This window comes from Jaculus jaculus, chromosome 8 (genome assembly GCF_020740685.1).
Source record: "Jaculus jaculus isolate mJacJac1 chromosome 8, mJacJac1.mat.Y.cur, whole genome shotgun sequence".
NCBI lineage: Eukaryota > Metazoa > Chordata > Mammalia > Rodentia > Dipodidae > Jaculus > Jaculus jaculus.
In genome coordinates this window covers 75,890,742-75,913,106 of record NC_059109.1, presented here as the reverse complement: position 1 = coordinate 75,913,106, position 22,365 = coordinate 75,890,742, and the positions used below count along the sequence as shown (strand labels likewise).

Sequence of the window (22,365 nt, the reverse complement as noted above, 5' to 3'; positions counted from 1 at the left end):
CTTAGCTATGTCGAACACTATCAGAGTGAAGAGTGATAGCCAAACAAAAAGAAACCAAGAGACAGATGCTATCTATGGCAGGCAAGAGAGGTGAGATGGCAGTAGAGGGGACAATCATTTACCCTAGTCCCTCCAGGTAACCCAGCTTGGCACAACCAGTCGTTGCCATGTGGGAATGTGCCATGTGAGGCTAGTGTGGCCTGTGCTCCCAATTATGCCTGGAACTTTCTAAAAATAATCTAGAAATCTAAACCAGCCTGTAAAACCTCCAGCTTTTTAAAACTTTATGATGACCTTATAGATGAGTGGCCTGCCTCTGTGGCAGCCTTATAGTCTTGCTCTGCCCCTACTAACCTTATGGCTCTCCTGCTGTTTGTAAGAAGTGAGGGGTGAGTGTATCTGTACCTCATGCCTCTAGAATGACATCATTCACTCTCAGAATCTACTTCCCAAGGTGCAAAATGGCCCATTTCTAGGCAGTTCTTAGGAAGCAGCCTTCAGCATCTTTCTCTGTCCAGAGAAGCATCCAGAAGATGGGAAGCATAAGTGCAAACCTACCCTGGTGCACCATGAGCACTTTCCAGATGTATGTCTCCCTTTCTCCCCCCCTCCCCCCCTAGGACAGGATGGGGAGTCTCAGACTGAACCACTCAAGAGAGGCCAGTGTGAGCTCTTCTGGGGTGAGAGCCTGGGAACTGGGTGTGGGAAAGCACCAGGAATGTCATGAGCTACATCATGCAGGGCTGATAAGGGTGTGGTATGTTCTCTGCTGACAGGGCCCTGAAACTCTATAGAGGCCTTTGCTGAGAGAAGATGCCAGTCTAGTCTTATGTGCAAAGGCCCTAGATTGGCAGCAGAATTGGATGCTGTCTTCTGCCCAGCACTCAATGTGCAAGGTCATGTGTGTACAGAGAAAAACCCTGTAGGCATCATCTCCTGCACAATGGTCCTCACTGGGGCCTTTACATTGTGAAAGCTCATAGCAGTCCCACTGCCTGGCCCTTGGACCATATTGGGGATTGCTGTTGGGGGTGAGGAGCAGGCCTGCACCATTCCCTACACATGGCTGATGCACAAAGGTGGATCATCAGCCTACCCTCCACAGTGGACACAATCCACAGAGGAGCTAGATGTTCCCACCAGCAGTGGCAGGATGTAGGTGACACCTGCTGGGCTTCAGGGCACTGCAGGCTCAGTTCTTATGAAGCCGCCACTCCTCCAGCTATCCCCAGAGCTTCTGCATGAGGTAGTTTGTGCCTTTGGTCCACTCTATATAGGTGATAGGTGGTCTGGGTTCCCTCTCGGTGTGGGGCCCTGTGTGATAGACCTTTGTTCTCCCCACCATGGCCAGGCCATCTCTGACCTTACCTGCTTGGCTCCCACCCACATGAAACTCAAGGACGCCTAGATTCCCCCACTTATGAGCCTGGCAAGCGCCATCCTGCACTTCCCACTCCATGCTAACCTGGAGGCTGGAACCTACTCAACACTGGTTCTTTGAGCACACAAGGCTGAGATAGTTCTATTGCTTTCAGTTCCATTGCTGCTAAAGTGCGAGTGGCCTTGGAGCTGCCAAGTAGATCCCCCAAACTTCAGCACTCAGACCATTTGGAAAGGTGGGCAGCAGCTCTGGGTAATGCAGGTGGAGCAGCCCCAGCAAGGGATGCCAGGGGCTGCTGAAGTATGTCATGTCCTCTGTCTTGAACCAGCACTCACCTTGAGGGCATTGTGGGAGGTGCCACTGGGCCGCCTTCGGCCCCCATCCTCCAGCTGCATTTCAGAGTACAGCTCCTCTTCATCCTCCTCCATGATGTCTGAGAGGTCTGACCCCCTGCTGCTCTCCGTATGGTACTCGTCTCCATGACAACAGTGGGGCTACAGCCAAAAATAGAGGGCATAGATGGGACCTCCACCCTACAGGTCCTTCAGCATACCACAGGCTCTGCAGCCACCCTTGCTGGGCCTATGGAGTGGGGTGCAGTGCACAGCTCATATTGATGGTGATGAAAACAAGGTCTGGATGGCAAGGAAACTCATGCAAAGAGCAGCAGAGCAAGGATGGTACAGGTCACCCCTCTCTGGCAGCTGTGAAGATGCTTGGCTCTAGAGAAGAGACACAGCACGACACTCCACTTCTGTGTATGTCAACCTCTTGACTCACTTGCTAAATACAGGCTGTTGCCTAACATTGCCAGCTCAGATGGCCGAAGGCTTGAGCACCAATATATGCACACTGGTGCTGTGCCACACAAGAGGATGTGGTGTGGCAGGTGGTCACATGAGGTGTGATGCATAGGAAGTCACTGAGGGTTTTTAAAAGGCCACATATTGTGAAACACCGCCAACACACACACATACACACATGCACACACACACTCACACTACACACTTCCTGGTCTGGCAGAAGATGGAGCCCAGGTGTGGTGGGCTATGTGGCCACTGTGACCATCATTGTGGACCTGGCCTAACATCTGGTAGAAGCTGTGAAGAAGAGGCACCTGGAGGGGTGGGGCAGAACAAAGTGCATATTAAATAGCCTCTTTTAAAATTTGGACAGGAGAGGGTCATGAGCATGAGAATAGAGTATGTGATACACTAGAGTAATAATGTCATTGTCAAACCCATCACATTGTACAGCAAATATATACTAGTGAAAAATTCAGTGTCAGCAGCTTCTTGCAGTTCTGTAGTATTGATGGGAAAGGAAGCAAGTAGCCAGGTCTCACCTACTAATAGGCCACCTGCCACTTAGGGCTTCACCTGCAATAAGAACAGTGTTCCATCAGCTCAGGCTGAGACAAATGTGATACAGCCACAACGAAGTGCTTTGGACCAGCCTGGGTGAGTAGAGTTCTTCCCTATTATATGGGTAGATGACAAGGGAGATGCAATTACTACCATCCTGAGTCAGGCTTATGAAAAACACCACCCCACCCCCCATCTCATTGCTAGCCTGGATAAAGATATAAGCACACAGAGCCACAGTAATTCATGGCTACTTGAGGAAGAACCCATATAAGCCACAGGAAAGGTGTTCTGCCCACACTGAGTCACCACAGAGGTGAATGGGAACAGCCTCCCTGGAGCAGTCTGCAACAGGAGAACCTGAGCTGCCAGCCCTAATCTTTCTACTGGGCAGGAAGCAGAAGATATAGAAGTGACCTCGATTTTGGATTTAAATTCGTTTGGCCTGCTTTCATCTTCCTTGCTTGCTTCCTTCCTTCCTCTCTTTCTCCCCACTTTCTCCCTTGGTCCCTCCCCCTAGCCTCTCTTTGAGGTACTAGGAATTGAACCCAGTAGCACATGCTAAGAAAGCTTTCTTCCCATATTTGCTCTTTGTACCACTTAAGAGCATTCTATTTGAACATGTCTGATCAAAACATGGAGATAAATCCACATTCCAATGGGGAGAATTCATTCATGTGCCTCTGCCTAATGTTTTGCTGCTGCTCTGAGTGGTGTCTGAGTGGTGGATTTCATCTCCCATAATGCTTTGCACATAGCAAATACCCAACCAACATTACCAATTAGCAGGAGTGAACACCCAGATGCCAGTTTTCCAAATGGAGAGCATATGGATCCTTGTAGCCGACCCCTGGCCCAACCATCTCATGACCAGAGCACAGAGCTGCGGGTAGTGAGTTTTGCATACAGTTTTGCAGATGTATATATCTGGTATGATACAGTAACCCTGGTTGGCATCTCTGCTCTTTCCTGTGGACCCACAACAGAAGTGGGCAATATCCCAATGCCTCTGGACTACCACGTGACCTGTCCAAAGCCACCATCAGCCAAGGGCTGATGCAGGAACCACATGTTCTCACCGGCTTGCCCAGCTCTGACCCTTTCAGGAAGTCATCCACTGATGTGCCTCTTCTCTTCACCTCTGGGGAGGCATAGCCATCTTCCTCATCTGAATTGGCATATTGCCCTGTGCTGCTCCGCTCCACAAAGAAGCTCCTTTTCTCTAACTTGGAAAGAGAAAGAGGATAACTAGTGAGGATGTGGAAGGGCTGGAAGACACCCTGCAAGCATGAGCCTTGGTCATGCTTGGCCCCAGGTATTGTTCAGGCAAACTGGCTCAGGTATCCCAAGGGGGGCCTAGAAATGTATCTTTCACACACTAAGCCCTAAAGCTTCCTTTGGAATGGATGCATGAAGGCCAAATAATCCCTTGAACAAATGATCCCACATTGCTGCTGCTGGGTATGTTTCCCATGGGGCCTGGACTCCCAGGTCCAGGCTGTATCCTCAGCCTCTCTCCTCTCTGGAACACCACTAGCTGTACTGGAGAAAACTGTGGATCCTGATGAGAATTCTACCTCCTCCAGGATTCATAGTACCTGGCTTAATCTGGTCAATGGCCACCTTCTACCAGAAGCCTGGGATGGATTACTGGCCATTCAGAGTAGCAGCCAAAGTTTCCTGTAGCCACTCTTGAACTGCTTGAGAGCTCTGTAAGCCTCATCAGTGGCATGATTACAGCCTCTTGAATTTACAGAGTCTCTGAGCCCACCTGTTCTGAAGTGTTCAATATTTTCTACATATGAGGGGTAAACAACCATCACTGCATACTTCGGGAGATGTCACAAGAAGGTATGGCAAAGGCACTAAGGGTTTAGGCCTGCTCTGCACCCTCATGGGGACACCTGGAGTTGACAGTTGTCCCTTGAGGAAATGTATGCTGAAACTGTTCTCAAAGGCTCCTGCAATGCCAGTGCTGATCTTTGATGTGGCCCATTTGTCATCTGATCTGGCTCTTAGTCTAAGGCACACTGATGGGATAGGATGCCTTAACCTTGTCACAGCTGTCCCTAGGCTTCACCATCAAGACAAACCCCACAGGCCAGCCTGGCAACTAGAGGGCCCTGGTATAGATCTGCTGAAGGAGATTCAGGCTCATCTCAAACCTGAGCATCTTGTAAGTGCATGCCTGAGAGAGAGATGGGAGGGTCAAAGGCCAGCCCAGTTCCCACTCTCCCAGCCCTAGAAGTAGGGGTACTTAACAGTTTTCATACCATGGCATACTTCATTGGGACTATGGCCCAACCACAGTCCCAACACATATACACATACACTCCAAAAGGAAGACTAGGCCTTGCTCAGTTTAGGAAGACAGCCCCAAGCTGAGATCCAGCAGACAATTCTCCACCCTATTAAAATCCTATTTCTAAGCCACATAGGTATCTGCATTTCCTTGGTTCTATATTTGAAGAATAGAAACATTTGAATTCAATTGGGATCCAGTCCATGGGAAGGGGAAGGGGACCCCCCCTTCCTTCCTTGCATTTGTGGCCTGGCTGTGGGGTGCATGCTGGCAATTCTGTCTCCATCTGCAGGTCATCCCCCACCTCAAGAGCACACAAACCAACTGATAGGGAAGACGCAGCTTACCCTGCTGCTCTCAGCCACCCGCTGTGCAGCCTCACGGGCCATGGCCTTGGCAACTGTTGTGGACACAGGGGCTCCCTGTGGCTGTGGGAGGATCCGGCTGGGTGAGGGTGACCTTCTGCCAGGGATGGCACTGTGCATGTCAGGTGGTTCCAGCATGTGGCCATGTGCATGGCCAGGTGGCCGGCTCTGCTCCCAGGACTCGTCCGACTTGGTGTGGGGACCCAAGTGATGGTCTTTGGTATCCAAGGTACTTGCTAATGGCTTTGGTGGGGGAACAGTCCTTGGGTGGGGGGCTGGCGGCACCAGGAGTTCGGGGGGGATGATGGTGAGGACAGAGTCCACGGATTCTCCCTGGGCAGACAATGTGCGCACACTCACAGCTTTGGCTTCCAGACTCTGCAGCCGCACAAGCTCCACCATTGTACTATCTGCTGTGGGGAAGATGACTTCAGCCACCTGCACACAGAGAAGGCCATGTCATAGGCTTTGAGGTGGTCCTGAACCCTCTTCCTGCATGTGCTGAACCAGAGATGGCCTCTCTTGCAGCCAGGTAGCTGGGAGAAGACAGCCTACCCTGACTTCCAGGTCAATCCACACACACAGCTAGAAAAGTCAAGACGTCTTTGAGAATGGAGGAGGGGAAGTTTGTGGGCCTCAGACCCAGTTAGCTGCGGGATCAATGGAGCAGAACCTTCTTCCTATACTCTGAACCAGAGGCTGGGCACCAGGGGAATCAGAAATGAGCTTATTTACTGCCAGCAAGGGAAGGGAGGGCTATAGGCAAAGCAAATGGGCTTGCTCTGTAATGCACAGACACAGGTGTCTGTCCTGGGGGAAGGGTGGACCTCCTGGAAAGCCTGCAGCCTGGAGGGATAGGCTTAGAGTATCACACCCAAGTCAGGCAACCTTATCTATCACCCAAGGAGTGAATGGGATGGTGACACTGGGCAGATGAATAGAAGCCATGACCTTCTGCTTCATGTGCCTGGGTCAGGGCAGCAAACTGAGATAGTGAGTTCTCTGTCCTGCACCACAGAAGCACATGTTTCCTAGAATCTAAGTCTGATCACTTGCTAATGTACTGATCCTGCAGTGTATGTGTGTGTGGGGGGGGGTGTTCATGTTTGTGTGTGCATGTTTGTGTGTATGAGTACACGTGTGTGCATGTGGAGACTGGAGGACAACCTTGAGTATTATTCCTCAGGAATGCCATCCATCTTTTCTGAGACAGGTTCTCTTACTAGTCTGGAGCTCAGCAAGTAAATGAAATTAGCTAGCCAGCAAGCCTGGGATTTGCCTGTTTCTTCCTCCCCAGTGCTAAGATTATAAGCACCATGTCTGGCATTTTTATGTGAGTTTTGGGAATTAAACTCAGGTCCTCATGTTTCTGAGGAAAACACATAACTCACTAAGCTGTCTTCTCCAGCTCCTGGTCCTTTCAAAGTAGGACTCATCATGTTCTGCCTCTCAAGTTGGGAAGAAGCAGTCTGTAAAACTGGACAGTCATTGGCTGGGGAGCTTGACTCTGTGGGCCTCAGAGGTAAAGTGTCCATACTGGGTAGACCAGGGAATTGTGAAGGCAGAAAAAGGACTCTGAGTCTAGGAAGGAGCCCAAGTAGAACAGGGCATTCTGGCATTCACATTTGTCATGACAGACAGACCCTGGTGGAGGCACAGGAAATGTTTAACTGGGGGATGAAAGATAGACTTAACACTTACCCCTGAAAGTGTCAGTCCCCTCTCACCCTGACCCTGTCCCTGTTAAAGCCTCACACCTCCACACTTACCCTCTGCCCTTTAGCATACACGCCGTAGCCTGTGACATTTGCACCATTGGACAACCCAGTGGGAGTCAGTACAGGGGGCTTCCAGGAGACCTGGATGGTGGCTGCTGAAGCCCCCGCTTGGACAGTGACATCTTGTGGGGGAGCTGGAGGGCCTGGGAGAGAGAAGAGGATAGAACCCATCAGGTCAAGGCCCTGTTGGACCTTTCTGCACACTGCCTGTTACACTTGAAAATGACCACTCTTCAGTATTGATGAGGAAGAAAGGAGAAAATAGAAAGTGTGGCGAGTAGACAAAGTGCTGAAGAAAATCAGAGGCTAAACAGGCAGTTGGTAACCAAAGGTATAGCACCATTGCTTCTTTGGTCAGATTGTCTATTCTTGGGCATCTAGCCTCTTCACCTGTTCTCAGGCTGTGATTGAATAGAGCACTTTCTGCCAGGGTAGCCAGGGATACCTCAGGAGGAAAAACCCCAGATATCTATTCTCTTTCCCGCTTTCTCCCTCCTTCTCTCCCCTCCTCTCTTTCTCTCTCCCTATCTCTTCCTTAGACTGCTGTTCTCTTTTTCTTCCTCCTTTTCCTACTTCTTTCTTTCCTGCTCTCTTTATCCTCCTGCTTTTCTCTTGCTCCTTCCTTTCCTTCTCTTCTTCCTTTATCTTCTTCCTATTTATTCCTCCCTCTTCCTCCTCTTTCTTTTCTTCTGCTTTGTCTCTTGCTCTCCTTTTGATCTCCCACCCTTTATCAGACTTCAGAAAGAGCAAGTCTGACCCTCACACCACCCACCTACCCACCCCATAGAACTAGGCAAACTGAAATCAAGAGACAGTGGGTCCTGAGGGGACATGCACTCCAGAGCCCAGCTCTATAGACATCAGTTGTCCAGGCTGACTGCTTCCTTATAGGCCTATACCATGTGAACCATGCTCACTAGGTCTCCCAAAAGGTATATTTAAAAAAAAAAAGCTATAGAATTCCTAGACTCCAAGACATATATTCTAATTACTCTTACCTTAGAGATACTTGCACAACCATGTTTATTGCTGCTCAATTCACGATAGCTAGGAAATGAAACCAGCTTAGATCTCCCTCAACAGGTGAATGGATAATAAAGATGTGGTACATTTACACAATGGAGTTCTATTCAGTGGTAAAGAAAAATGAAATTATGAAATTTGCAGGGAAATGGATGGATCTGGAAAGGATTATACTAAGTGAGGTGACCCAGGCCCAGAAAGCCAAATGATCCATGTTCTCTCTCATATGTGTTTCCTAGCTACAAATGTATAGACTTGTGTATGAGCTGGAACCAAAAATTTGTATCAGAGGCCAGCCAGTAAACTAGAAAAAGGTTATAAGGGAGGGAGGAGAGGGAAAACTTAGTGGGATAGTGTTTTATATATGTAAGTATAAGAACAGATTACAGAGAGGGGAAAGGCCCAAGAGAGGCCAGGGGAAGAGATGGTGTAAAAGAAGGGCAGGGACTGAGGGTTAGGGAGGGTCAATCAAAATTCAAGATATTCTGAATAAGACATATGAAAATCTACTTTGTTGAATAATGGCACGTTCAGAAGCTATAGATTGTTACTAGAAAATTTTCAGTGCCAACAGTGGGATACCTTCCATGAGTTGTGGGCCAGGGAGTCCCCTGTTACCTCCAAAACATTACAGCCTTAAGGCCTTTAGTTTCCCTGGAGAAACAGATGGTAAGACCCTATTGCTGAAAACTTGCCTGAGCGACAAAGTCACTGAGAAATCATGTTGGTGCTGAGCAGAAAACCAACTCACTGTAGACCAGCCAACTAAAAGGTGGGAAAAGCTGCACTTTATGCAGCCCTATAGGAGACAGAAATCATCAGCAATGCAAACCGTGGACACTGGAAGCCTCAATTTTGGCCAGACAAGCCAAATGACTGAATGAGTGCAATAGTGGCATGTCTGCTCTGGGGGAAACCACCTGCTATATAATTGGACAGCAGTTCTGTTCTATGGGAGGGAATACATGCCTAGTACTACAAACCTAATCAAAAGCCTATGGCAGGGGAGGTCATGAGCTTTACAGGTATAAAACCTGCTCTTGTCTGGATAAATACATATATTACTCTCACCAAATTGCCCTGAAAGCACTACACTTAGTGTTCATATTCATATATTAATGCTACTCTCACTTTTGGTTAGAGAAGCTTCTCTTTTCAGATGGTGGTGACAGTTTATGGGAGGAAAAGATGACTTTCAAGCTTACAGATATAAGGGGGAAGCTCCATCAGTGGTGGAAGAAGCTGCTCCCATACATCAAGCAGAGAGAAACAAGCACCAGCCAGCAAACACCAAAAGCAACAAACACAAACCTGTAGCAGCAGGACCCCAGACCTCAACCTGCTCTCTTACACCTTGGGCTGGAATTCAGATCCACCCTCTGTGACAGCTTAGGGCTGGACTCCAGGATCTGCCCCTCTGATACTTGTCCCAGCCATGTGGCTGGAGATCCAAGTTACAAGCCTAATAAAATATCTGAGCCTAAAGGAGGGTAGTATACATGCAAACTACCACAATCATCATCTATTCTCTCAAAAATAGTAGATTCAGGGTCAGCAAGTCTACAAGAAACACAAAGAAATTAAGGGACTCAGCAAATAGTTATGCCACTTCTCAGTAGAAGGGAGGAAGTGAAATTCAAGTCTTGCTAAAGTAGAGAACCTTGGCATTTTTATCAGAACCCCAAGTGGGCTGCATTTTGCAAATTGGGGTCCTGTAATAGGACTAAGGACATAAATGAAATATATCTACCCAAACAAAACATAATTCTTTCTAGCATTTATAGGATATAGACATTCTATAAGTAATTTTACTATCTTCCAAAATAAAATCAGCCTCCAAGAGAAAACAACAAAATATAGACTCTATGCCATGTATAGGATACAGTGAAAACCACTAGACAAACTAATCAGAAAATGTGATGCACAGTTAAGGAGAAAATATGAGAAGCTGGCCCAACCCTAGTGTTGCAATTGGCATGGCATGTTTTTTAAATGATTGAAACTAGACTATAAAATGCAGAGGAGAGATAATAATGAATGAAAAAGTAAATAAAAAGAAAACAAAAATAACCAAGTAAAAATTCTATAATACAAAAGCATAATAGACACAATAAAAAATGTTTATTGGATGTATTTAATAGCATACAATTAATAAATAAATAAAAGTCAAGAGAAGATGGAGTGCCATTCTGAAAGTGTTTAAAGAGCCCATAGTCCAGAAAAAAAATATTTTGAAATAAGGATGAAGTAATGATTTCTTTCAGATTAACTAAATCATGATGCAAAAAATAATAAAATAAAGTCATCATGGCTAAAAGGAAAGGATATCAGACAGAGATGTAGATCGAGACAAAGGAATTTTAAAGGTTGGCAGAAATTGCAAATATGCTTGAAAATACAAAATAACATTTTCTCAAATTCGTTAAATAAGGTATTATTTAGATAAAAATATATTGAGGCTCTTATAACCTGTAAAAATAAAGCATATAAAATAGCAAAAATAAAATGAACAAATGTAATTATACTATACTCTTTTCCATTTAAATATATTAATATTTAAGGAAATTTATAATAGGCTAAATATTCATGTCTGAAAAATAAAACAGTCTCTACAAAGAATACAATGTGCAATTTTCTAAAATGTCAACTGAGAAAAGTAAATGAGTTATAAAAATTTAACCCAAAAGAAAGCAGGGACAGATTAACAAAGATAAAAATGACAGGCAGGACAGAGCAGAAGGGTAGACTCAGGTTGTATCGATACTACAAATAAAAGGATGAACACTCCCATTAAAAGACAGAGACTATGAAAATAGAAAGCTTCTACTATATACTGTTTACAAGAGGGAAGTCTGGCAACCATATGAGTATCAGACAAAATAGACTTCATGACAATAATAATTCTGAAGACTGAGAAGTATAAGTAATAATAAGAAACGGGGTGGGTCGTCAAGGAGCTCTCACAATTTCCACTGTATATCCAACTAATAATGAAGCTCCAAAACACTCACAGCAAAAACTAAGGAACAAAGTGCACAATTACTGACAAGGACAAAATGTTAGGTGAACAAAACTCACTGAGGAAATAAAACACTCAGAGTTCTGTTGAGTTATTTGACTTGGCTAATACTAGACACTGTAGCCAACCTGCAGGAAGCATACAGTTTCTACATGCATTGGGAGTAGTCACCTCACAATAAATCTTAATACATTTGAAATTATTGGACTCATAGTGCATATTGTGTCTGGACTGAAAATAATTAAATTACAAATGAATAATCTGATTTTTTTTTTTTTTTGGTTTTTCAAGGTAGGGTCCCCTGATTCTTTCTTTTAACCCTCAAATATTTAGTAATTAATCAACTTATAAATGAGGTAATGAATACCCTACATGGGGAACAAAAATATTTTAAAGGAATGTTAATAAGAATATACTACATATTGGGCTGGAGAGATGGCTTAGCAGTTAAGCACTTGCCTGTGAAGCCTAAGAACCCCAGTTCGAGGCTCGGTTCCCCAGGTCCCATGTTAGCCAGATGCACAAGGGGGCGCACGCGTCTGGAGTTCATGTGCAGAGGCTGGAAGCCCTGGTGTGCCCATTCTCTCTCTCTCCCTCTATCTGTCTTTCTCTCTGTGTCTGTCGCTCTCAAATAAAAAAAAAAAAAGAATATACTACATATTACTGACTGTAGTTATATAAGTGTTTATAAGTTTAAATATTTATATTAGACAATAACAGACTTTGATCAGTTATCTAAATTTAATTTAGAAAACATAAGCTAAAACAGAAGTACAATTTAAACTCAAAATCAATAGAAAAAATGAATACAATAATACAAATAAAAAACAACATGGGCCTGGAACGATGGCTTAGTAGTTAAGGCACTTGTCTGCAAAACCAAAGAACCTTGGTAATCCTTGGTAAACCTTGGTAAATTACAGCACCCATGTAATCCAATGCACAAGGTGGCACAGGTGTCTGAAGTTCATTTGCATGGCCAGAGCCCCTGGTGCACCCTTTCTCTCTCCCTCTCCCTCCCTCTCTCTCTCTCTCTCTCTCTCTCTCTCTCCCACTCTCTCTCTTGCTCTCTCTCTCCCTCACTCTCTCCCTCTCTCTCTCCTTCTTTCTCTTCTCAAATAAATAAGATATTTAGAGAGTTCAATTAGGACTTCCAGGTGAGATGGCTGCATAGGAGTCACACCAAACCTAGGGAGGGATTTCAGCAAAAACAGCAAAATGCACTCTTTGTCTGAAAAGGGAAGGTGTATAGGGTTTTATCAGCCACAGCAGAGACCCAGTAGAGAATAAGATCTATCAGAAAAGAGGAAATCAGCCAGAATCCCACCAAGGAGCTTGCAGACCCAGACCCGATCTACATGGGCCTGCACCTGCCTGGTGCCGGTTGGTGGAAGCAGAGACCAAACAAGGGGATTTTCCAACCTCATCAGCCTCTTTGCAAAAGTCAAGAAACCTGAAGGGGAGATAGCAGAGGAGCTGCTGAAGAGGACAGAGGCAGGACCAGCTGAGTGGTTCAAGCACAACTCCAGGCATCCTGTACTCTCCCACCCTCCACCCAACAGCACTGAAACCCTCCAGAGAACACATTCAGCTCAGAGCAGCAAGGCTGGATAGCTAAGCAGAACACCAGATTCACAGCACAACCAGGAAGCAATGAGGTAGGCATTCCACATTGCTGAGATTTGAAGCCACCACAAAAGGTAATGAGGCCAACTGAAAAAAAAGCAGGTATATAGGCCTATACTGGAAGTGCTAATCTCTCTTTCCATGTCAAGGCAGGTTATGGGTTACATATTCATGGTTGGATTCACCATTCTCAATTAAGCTGTATTTGAAAGTTGACTGCTTCTTTTGATGCTTTCAGATTCATATGGTATTTGTCTTTTTCCTCTGTCATTATTGGGGACAGGGTCTCATTCAGACCCAGGCTGACCTGGAACCCATTTCAGAACAGAAATCTCAATCTCCCAGCTGACAGGATTAAATGTGTAGAACAATACACATCTTTAGGGATTTTGGCTTTATAATGTTTTCTATTTGTTTCAATCCCCACACTTGCATACACTGTACTGGTTTTTATTGAATGTACATATTACTCAGTTGAATTTTAGAATTTGCCAGTAAATTGTTCCACCCAGACCACTTGAATAGCAGAAAAACTCAACACCTAGGATTACTTCTGTACTTGGATTGGTACAAGAGCTACACTTGGAACCTTAAATTCCTACTCTGAAGGTACATAAAGTTGGATTTCCAAATCTGAAAGCAACACAGATTATTAGAAAACCCAAGCATCAAATCAACTCAGAATGCAAAAATTGCAACATTATAATACAAAAAACACAAAGAATCAAGACAATATAATAGCACCAAAAATTATATATCCATCATAGATGGCCCACAATGAGACTGTTTTAGATAAAATGCCTGACAAAGAATTTTTTTTAAATAATTTTATCAAAAAATAAAAATAAAATAAAAATAAAAATAATTTTATCTCAAACCACCTTAATTAAATAAGGAGGTCATTACAAGACATGAGACATTTCCTTAAATAGAAATTCAGAAGAAAAATCAGGCAGAAATACTAATACTGAAAAACACAGTCAGTCAAATAAAACACTCCCTGGAAAGTCTCACCAGTAGAATGGAAGAAGGAGCAAACAGAATGTCTAAACTAGAAGACCAGGTAGCAGATCTAATACAGTCCAAAAAAGAGAAAGACAAGCTAATAGGAAGATATAAAGGTGAATTTCAAGATATCTAGGACACTATGAAAAGATCAAACATAAGAATTCAGGGTATAGTAAAAGGAGAAGAATTTCAATTTAGAGGCTTTGTAGGCATTTTCAACAGAATCATAAAAGATTTTCCCCCAAACAGGGAAAGAAATGCCAATGCAGATATAAGAAGCTTTTACAGTACCAAACAGACAAAACCTGGAAAGAACCTCTCCTTGCCATGTTATAATTAAACTACTAAACACACAAACCAAAGAAAATATATTGAAAGCAGTTAGAGAGAAAAAGCAGGTCACCTATAAGGCCAAGCCCATCAGGATCAAAGCAGATTACTCAACACAAACTTTAAAAGCTAGAAGGGCTTGGAATTATGTATTCCAAGTTCTGAAAGATAACAACTGTCAACCAAGAATACTTTATTCTGAAAAGCTATTTATCCAAACTGAAGAAGAAATAAGGAAATTCCACAACAAAAACCAGCTAAAGGAATTTATGACAACTAAACTAGCTCTACAGAAAATACTTAAAGGAATCCTTCATGGTGAAGAGAAAGCAAAGCACACACATGAGAAAACAGGGGAAAATAAACCATATTCAAATAATAATTAAAACAAGAGAGTAAAGGGAACAGGAAGTGCTACAAAACCAGAATAATGGCAAGAAAGAAAGCCACATGCCTTTCAATAATAACTATTAATATCAATGGCCTCAAAGCCCCAAAGAAAAGACACAGGCTTGCAGACTGGATTAAAAGGCAGGATCTTGCTGTTTGTTACCTCCAGGAAACTCATCTCTCTATAAAAGATAGACACTGTCTTATGGTGAAAGTATGGAAAATGGTATTTCAAGTAAATGGGCCTATGAAACAAGCAGGGGTTGCTATCCTAATATCTGAAAGGATAGACTTCAAACCAACATTAGTAAGGAAAGATAAAGAAGATCACTTTATACTGATTAAAGGAACACTTCAACAGAAGGACATTACAATTCTTAATGTATATGCACCTAACATGGGGGCACCCAATATCATCAAACAAACACTATTAGACTTAAGGTCACAAATAACACAAAACACAATTGTTGTAGGTGACTTTAATACCCCACTCTCATCAACTGACAGGTCATCCTGGCAAAAAAATAAACAGAGAGACATCTGGATTAAATGATGTCATGGAATAAATTGCCTTAAAGATATCTACAGAAAATTCCACCCAAATACTTTAGAATATGCATTTTCCTCGGCAGCACATAGAACCTTCTCCAAAATAGACCATATATTAGTACACAAAGTAAATCTCCACAAATATAGGAAAATTGAAATAATTGCTTGTACTTTATCTGACCACAATGGAATTAAACGATAAATCAGCAATAAGAAAAACTACAGAGCATAAAGAAATTCATGGAGACTAAACATTACACTACTGAATGATGAATGGGTCATTGAAGAAATCAAAAAAGGAAATCAATAAATTCATAGAATCAAATGATTATGAGAGTACAACATACCAAAACTAATGGGACACCATGAAGGCCGTCCTAAGAGGGAAATTTATAGCTCTAAGTGCCAATGTTAAGAAATTAGAGAGTTCACAAGTAAACAATTTACTACTTCACCTTAAGGCCTTGAAAAAAGAAGAACAAGACAAACTAAAAGTCAGTAGATGGGAAGAAATACTAAAGATTAGGGCAGAAAATAATGAAATAGAAACAACAAAAATAATCCAAAGAATCAATGAAACAGTTAGTTCTTTGAATGGATAAACAAGATTGATAAACCCTTAGCAAATCTGACCAGAAGAGACAAAAATTAACAAAATTATAGATGAAAAAGGAATCATTACAACAGATACCAAAGAAATTCAGAAAATCATAAGGACATACTTTAAGAATATATACCCCTGTAAGTTTAAAAATCTGAAAGAAATGAATTATTTCCTTGATTCATATGACCTCCCAAAATTAAATCAAGGTTAGATAAACCATATATATAACTAGACCCTCTCTGGTGCCTTGTGGCTCAGGTGTTCCCTCTAAGGGCCTGGTGAAGGTTCACAAACCTCCAAGCAGTTATAAAAAAGACTCCCAATCTTAAAAATCCATTTTGAGGCCACCTGAGACTGCAGAGTAAATTCCTAGTCAGTCTGAGCCAGAGTGAGAGCCGACCTCAAAAAACCAAAACAAGAAAAAAAATATCCAGGCCCAGATGGATTCACTGGTGAATTTTACCTGACCTACATGGAAGAACAAACACCACTGCTTCTCAGACTTTTCCATAAAATAGAAAAGGAAGGGATTCTACTGAATTCCTTTGATGGAACCAGCATCACCTTGACACCAAAACCAGACAAAGAATGAAAAAATAATAATTACAGACCTCATGAACATCACTGCAAAAATTCTCAGCAAAATATTAGCAAACAGAATACAAGAATATATCAGAAATACTATTCACCTAAACCAAGTAAGCTTTATCCCAGAGATGCAGGGATGGCTCAACATATGCAAATCAATAAGTGCAATACATCATATAAATGACCTGAAGGACAAAAACCACATGATCATTCCAATAGATGCAAAAAAGACATTCAAGAAAATCCAACATCCCTTCATGGTAAAAGTATTACAGAAACTGAGAATAGAAGGAACATATCCCAACATAATAAAGGGAATTTATAACATACCTACAGTCAACATAATATTAAATGGGAAAAAACTTGAAGCTTTTCCACTAAATTCAGGAAAAAGGCAAGGATGTTCACTGTCCCCACTTTTATTTAATATAGTATTAGAAGTCTTAGCTATAGCAATAAGGCAAGAGATACTCGCAAAATGTATATAAATTGGAAAGGAAGAGATCAAATATCCTTACTTGCAGATGATATGATTCTTTACATAAAGACTCTACCAGCAAACTGTTACAAATGATAAACAGTTTTATCAATGTAGCATGATACAAAATAAACACTCAGAAATCAGTAGCTTTCCTCTAGACTAACAACAAACATGCAAAGGATGAAATCAGGGAATATCTCCCATTTAAAATTGTCAAAAAAAGTACCTTGGAATAAGCATAATCAAGGAAGTGAAGTATCTCTATAATAAAAAATTTAAAACACCAGAAATTGCAGAAGACATTAGGAAATGGGAAGACATCCTATGTTCTTGGAATGGAAGAATTAATATTTTGAACATGTCAGGCTTACCAAAAGTAACCTTCACATTTAATGCAATCCTCATTAAAATTCTAATGCCATTCTTCACAGAAATATAAAATGCAGTCCTGAAATTAATTTGGAAGCTCAAAAAAACTCAAATAGTCAAAACAATTTTGAGCAACAAAAATAACCCTGGTGGTACCACCATACCCAATTTTAAGCTATATTACAAAGCAATAGTAACAAAAACAGCATGGCACTGGCACAAAGACAGTGAGATAGATCAGTGGAACAGAATAGAGGACCCAGATGTTAATCCAGGTAGATACAGCCACCTTATTTTGGATGAAAATGCCAAAAATATTCACTGGAGAAAAGACAGCCTCTTCAAGAAGTGGTGCTAGGAAAATTGGATATCCATATTTAGAAGAATGAAAATGGATCCTTGTCTTTCTCCATGCATAAGAAACAAGTCCAAATGGGTCAGGGACCTTAATATCAGAGCTGAAACTCTGAAACTGCTAGAGGAAAAGTTATGGGAAACCCTTCAACATATTGGCATAGGCAATGACTTTCTTGCTCAGGAAATAAAACCACTAATCAATCACTGGAATCTCATGAAAATACAAAGGTTTTGTATAGCAAAGGACACTGTGAATAGAGCAAAGAGAAAACCTACAGAATAGGAGAAAATCTTTGCCAGCTATACATCTGACTGAAGATTGATATCCAGAATATACAAAGAACTCAAAAAACCAGAGGTTGGGGATATGGCTTAGCAGTTAAAGCAGTTGCCTGCAAAGACAAAAGACCCTTGTTCGATTTCCCAAGACCCATGTAAGCCAGATGCACAGGGTGATGCATGCATATGGACTTAGTTTGCAATGGCTGGAGGCCCTGGAGTGCCCATTATCTCTCTCTCTCTCATAAATAAAAATAAAATATTTTTAAAAAACAATAAGAAATCAAACAACCTAATTAAAAAGTAGGCTATGGAACTAAATAGAAAGTTCTCAAAGGAAGAAATGGCATGTAAACATCTAAAAAAGTGTTCTACATTCTTAGCCATCAGGGAAATGCAAATTAAAACTACTTTGAGATCCCATCTCACTCCTGTCAGAATGGCTACCATCAAGAAAACAAATGACAATAAATGTTGGGGAGGATGTAGACGAAGGGGAACCCTTCTATACTATTGATAGGAATGCAATCTGGTACAGCCATTGTGGAAATCAGTGTGGAGGTTCTTGAGACAGCTAAAAATAGATTTACCATGTGATCCAGCTATACACTCATAGATATATATCCTAATGACTGTTCTTACTACCTTAGAGATACTTGCACAACCATGTTTTTTTGCTGCTGTATTCACAGTAGCTAGGAAATGGAACCAGCCTAGATGATCTTCAATAGGTGAATAAAGATGTGGTACATTTACACAATGGACTTCTATTCAGCGATAAAGAAAAATGAGATCTGGAAAGGATTATACTAAGTGAGGTAACCCAGGCCCAGAAAGCCAAACATCACATGTTCTTTCTCATATGTGGATCCTAGCTACAAATGCTACCAAAATTGGTAGCAGAGGCCGGTAAGCTTCAAAAAGGCTATAAAAGAGGAAGAAGAGGGAAGGACTTTAGGGTATGATATTGTATATATACAAGTAGAAGAACAGAAGGAGTGGAAAGGCCTAAGCTAGGTCATGGGAAGAGATTGTACAAAAAGAGGGTGGGGGTAGGGAGGGCCAATAAAAATTTAAGATATTCTGAATAAGACATATGAAATCCTACTTTTTTGGATAATGGCACATCCAGAAGCCATAGATTGCTACTAGAAAATTTTCAGTTCCAGGGATACCTTCAAGTGAGTTGTTGGCCCGGGAGGTCCTGTTGCCTCCAAAACATTATAGACTATTGCCAAGGCCCTTGGTCTCCCATGAGTAACAGATGGTAATATCATGTTTCTGAAGACTTCACATGCCTGGACAGCAAGGCCACTGAGAAGTCATGCTGGTCCTGAGCTGAAAACCTTCTCCCTGTAGACCAACTGAAAGCTGGAAAAAGCTGTACTGCATGTAGCCCTATGGGAGACAGAAGTCATCAGAGATGAAAACAGTTGCCACTAGAAGCCACAAGTTTTTCCAGACAGGCCTAATGACTGAATGTGTGAAATAGTGGTGTGTCTGCTCTGGGGAAAACCAACTGCTCTCTAATTGGACTGGAGTCCCACTCTATGGGAGGGAATATGCCCGGTACTGAAAATGTAATCAAAAGCCTATAGCAGGGGGGTCACGAGCCTTAGGGGTATAAAGCCTGCTGTTGTCTGGATAAATGCATATGTTACTCTCACTAAATTTCCCTGAAAGCACTACACTTAATGTTCATATTCATATATCAATTTACTCTCACTTCTGGTAAGAGAAACTTCTCTTTTCAGATGGCGGTGACCACTGGGATGACCCAGAAGGCAACATAGTCCTGATAAGAAGTGACAGAGGAGAGTCCAGCACTGAAACATTTCTATCACACCCTCTAAGGCTCACAGTCCAAGGTAGCGGAAAGAATGTAAGACCCAAAGGAAGGGTAGGACTGCTTACAATGCAACTGTCCAGACAGAAGTTGGCCTTTATATCTATGACCTCGCAGTGCTTAGCAATAACTTCACAAGACCCTCATAACAGGAGAAAAAAGATGATGACATCAAAATAAAAGATAGACTAATGGGGAGAAGGATGTGATATGATGGAGAGTGGAATTGTGAAGGAGAACATGGGGGAGGGAAGGGACTTACCATGGTTTATTATCTGTAAGTATAATGTTGTCAGGAAATTTTAAAAAACCACCAAATAAATGGAAGGAAAAGAATAAAAAATATTTTTAAAAACATGATATAAGGGCTGGAGAGATGGCTTAGCAGTTAAGTGCTTGCCTGTGAAGCCTAAGGACCCTGGTTCGAGGCTCGGTTCCCCAGGTCCCACGTTAGCCAGATGCACAAGGGGGCGCACGCGTCTGGAGTTCATTTGCAGAGGCTGGAAGCCCTGGCGCGCCCATTCTCTCTCTCTCCCTCCATCTGTCTTTCTCTCTATGTCTGTCGCTCTCAAATAAATAAATAAATAAATGAACAAAAAATAATTAAAAAAAAAAACATGATATAAGCCAGGCGTGGTGGCGCACGCCTTTAATCCCAGCACTCGGGAGGCAGAGGTAGAAGGATTGCCATGAGTTTGAGGCCACCCTGAGACTCCATAGTGAATTCCAGGTCAGCCTGGGCTAGAGTGAGACCCTACCTCGAACCCCCCCCCAAAAAAACATGATATAAAATGAAAATTAGAAACTCAACCAAGCCAAAAGTTACAGTTTTCACATGATCCTATACATAAGTGACCTGAAAGCCTCCATCTCAAAACTTCTAAAGGTGATTAATTCCTTCAGTAAAGTGGCAGAATACAAAATCAATGCACAAAAATAAGTAGACTTTCTGTATGCAAAGGACAATTATACAGAGAAAGAAATCAGTGAGACTATCCCATTTTCAATAGCAACAAAAAATTAAATACCTTGGAATAACACTAACCAAGGATGCAAATGATCTATATAATGAAAACATTAAAAACACTTGGAAAGAAACTGAAGAGGACTCAAGAAGATGGGGAAACCTCTCATGCTGCTGGATAGGTAGAATTAACATAGTGAAAATGGCAATTCATGGGGCTAGAGAGATGGCTTAGCGGTTAAGCGCTCGCCTATGAAGCCTATGGACCCCGGTTTGAGGTTCGGTTCCCCAGGTCCCACGTTAGCCAGATGCACAAGGGGGCGCACGCGTCTGGAGTTCGTTTGCAGTGGCTGGAAGCCCTGGCGCGCCCATTCTCTCTCCCTCCCTCTATCTGTCTTTCTCTCTGTGTCTGTTGCTCTCAAGTAAATAAATAAAAAATGAACAAAAAAAAATTAAAAAAAAAGAAAATGGCAATTCTACAAAAGCACTATAAAGATTTAATACAATACCAATAAAAATTATAACATCATTCTTTACAAAGATAAAAACCAGGATCTTAAAATTTATATGGAATGGCAGCAGGCCTCAGATATCCAAACATATCTTCAGCAAAAGAACATTTCTGAAGGTATCACCATACCCTATCTAAAACTAGTGGTTAAGAACCTATATCTGGATGTGGGAACTAGGTTGTTATCCTATGGAGACAAAAAATTGTGTTCTCCAATGTCAAGCTCCAACTAGTCTTTGGCTAAAAGAGGGCCTACATCCATCAAATTCTCCCTGAATTAATAATGCTTATCCTATTTAACCTGTGCTGACTTCACTATCCATTGGAGAATCTGTTTTTCTTTCTCAGAAGGTAGTGAGACCCAAGAAGATAAACTACCCATCACACTTCCACAGCTGAAACCCCAGCTAATAAAATAATAAACAAGGGCTGGAGAGATGGCTTAGCGGTCTTGCCTGTGAAACCTAGGGACCCTGGTTCGAGGCTCGGTTCCCCAGGTTCCACGTTAGCCAGATGCACAAGGGGGTGCATGCGTCTGGAGTTCGTTTGCAGAGGCTGGAAGGCCTGGCGCGCCCATTCTCTCTCTCTCCCTCTACCTGTCTTTCTCTCCGTGTCTGTCGCTCTCAAATAAATAATTAATTAATTAAAATAATAATAATAATAAACAAATTATAAATCCAATCAGAAAAAGGATAAAACATAAATTGCCAATAGGAAATCAATGAGACATGACTATACATCTAAAGACATTTGTGAGAATAATATAATAATGCCACAAATAATCTTGTGATAAATTACGTAATGCAGATGAGATGGGGAAATTCCTTGAGAAACTACTTACCAAGACTGACAAAAGAGGCATAGAGAACTTAAATAACCCTTATGTATTAAATTCATTAAACATATAGTTTGGGCTGGAGAGATGGCTTAGCAGTTAAAGCCTAAGGACCTAGGTTCGATTCTCCAGGTCCCACATAAGCCAGATGCACATGGTGGCCCATGCCTCTGGAGTTCGTTTGCAGTGGCTAGAGGCCCTGGCACACCCATTCTCTCTCTCTCTTACTCTCTCTCTGTTTCTCTCCCTCTCATAAATAAATGAAAATAAATCTTTAAAAAAACATATAATTTATAAGTCTGAAAAGTAAACAACTGGTCCACATGGTTTCAGTGGGACCATTGAACGTTAAAGAGAAATAACATACCCCAAATGACTCACAGACACTAAGAGATT

General features: G+C 42.2%; 1 protein-coding gene across 16 annotated transcripts in view; it reads right to left on the bottom strand.

The window, feature by feature from the left end:
* Positions 1 to 22,365, bottom strand: part of Rimbp2 (RIMS binding protein 2) — a 247,665-nt gene that overhangs the window by 19,704 nt on the left and 205,596 nt on the right. For all 16 annotated transcript variants that reach the window (XM_045156310.1, XM_045156309.1, XM_045156316.1 and 13 more), the window contains 4 exons: positions 7,182 to 7,333; positions 5,395 to 5,850; positions 3,825 to 3,971; positions 1,717 to 1,875 (listed from right to left, as the gene is read on the bottom strand). In XM_045156310.1, coding sequence (XP_045012245.1) covers positions 1,717 to 1,875; positions 3,825 to 3,971; positions 5,395 to 5,850; positions 7,182 to 7,333 — 914 coding nt within the window. The remainder of the gene's footprint in view (positions 1 to 1,716; positions 1,876 to 3,824; positions 3,972 to 5,394; positions 5,851 to 7,181; positions 7,334 to 22,365) is intronic.